The sequence below is a fragment of the Perkinsus marinus genome (genome assembly GCF_000006405.1).
Source record: "Perkinsus marinus ATCC 50983 genomic scaffold scf_1104296956424, whole genome shotgun sequence".
In the NCBI taxonomy this organism is placed as follows: Eukaryota; Perkinsozoa; order Perkinsida; family Perkinsidae; genus Perkinsus; species Perkinsus marinus.
Window position 1 is genome coordinate 1 of NW_003207502.1, and position 1,568 is coordinate 1,568.

At 50.3% G+C, this 1,568-nt stretch overlaps 1 protein-coding gene across 1 annotated transcript; it reads right to left on the reverse strand.

Moving 5' to 3' along the window:
• Nucleotides 1–373: 373 nt before the first annotated feature.
• Nucleotides 374–1,496, reverse strand: Pmar_PMAR013864 (Chloride channel protein CLC-b, putative; the record flags this gene model as incomplete). Its single annotated transcript, XM_002775166.1, has 1 exon — nucleotides 374–1,496. A coding segment is annotated over one exon (1,123 nt), but the record flags the coding sequence as incomplete, so codon positions are not given.
• Nucleotides 1,497–1,568: the final 72 nt, after the last annotated feature.

Here is a 1,568-nt window from a genome sequence, read left to right on the forward strand (position 1 = left end):
AAAAGGTCCTTTCTAGACACAATTCCGACAACTCGGTCCGACTCCTCTACTGCAACCACAAGGAGATGTCTCAGACCCAACTGTCTGAACAAGTTATATGCTTTGTCGAGGGGGAAGGATGCCGGAACTGTTAGAGGGCAACGATTGGCGAGGTCCACCAAATCCAAGACCTCATTTCGTGATACTGGGCCATGTCGCCATAAGTAGTCTTCTATCGCTCGACGTGAAACTAAGCCACGGAGCTTACCCCTACTTTCGACGATAAACGCGCAATGCTCAGACTTTGTGAGGACTGTATGAATTCTCTCGAATGTCTCTACTGTGCTGAAGCTCGTGAGAGGCGCGGGCGACATTGCTGATGATATGCTCTTACCCCTCATTGCGTACTCATGGTAAGAATCGAGCTCCTCTAAGTAAGGAACCTGTCGAACTTCCAGTACAAGATCATAAGCACCTTTGAGGAACAGATCAGCTACTTGCTTCGCCACAATGACAGTGATCATAATATAGGGGAGCTGTTGTAGATCTCCAGTGATCTCAACAACGATGGCAGTCAGGCTTATAGTCATTCTAGAGAAACCAGCGAGCATACCAGCAGCACCGATAACAGCATAGGAGCCCACTGATCCTCCCAGGGGGTGCATCCAGATACCTATCAGCCGACCAACACACGCACCCATCATTATATTGGGGATAAAGAGGCCCATAGGGATCGCAAGGCCATACGTTAGTGATGTGAGGACGAAAATAACAACAGCGGCAAGTATCAGCACACCAGGCGTATACTCACTATCACCCATATATGGGGAAAAGAGCAAACGTATAGCCTCATCACGAGACGATACAAGTAGAGCAGCGAGGGGATTCACGCTCCCGCCACTGAGTCCTTCGTCACACATAGCTCCTGCAATGTCGTCATCAGTTACGATAGCGTCAGGTACCACAGGGTTGCATTCGTAGAAGAATGCCCAGGAGAGGCCAAAAGAGAGCAGAATGGTCATGAGTATAACGACAATGACCTCTATCACTCGCCAGGCTCTTCTGCGGTCGCGACCCATCGAGAAGAGGTGGAACCAGGCACGCCGCCTTGACTGTATAAGTTTAACTCCGGCACAGAAGAGGGCTCCCAATAATCCAAAGAGTACACCGATAAGGGCACAAACAAACAACTCCCACACTCTGAATGTTCTATCAGCTCCTGAAGCTTCCAAGTATGCATGCACTGTATAGCAGTCGAATGGGTTAGAGCAGTTCACCAGAGCCGACAAATGTTTAGCCGTGAAACTGGCGATAATGCAGCCGAAAAACGCCCGCCAAGTCGTCTCGGCTCGCCAATACGTAGACGCTTCCTCGAGGGAAAAGAGAATACCACCGAGTGGTGCTTGGAATGCTGCGGCAACTCCCATCGCAGTTCCAATAGATATGAACTCGTATTTAATCCTGTGACTCGAGAATGGCAACAACGCTCTAAGTTGGAACACGTTACGAACGTGCATCTGCGCCACCGCGGCTCCAACGATCGCTCCCAGGTGAGCCATCGGACCCTCGCTACCTGACACAAGACAGCA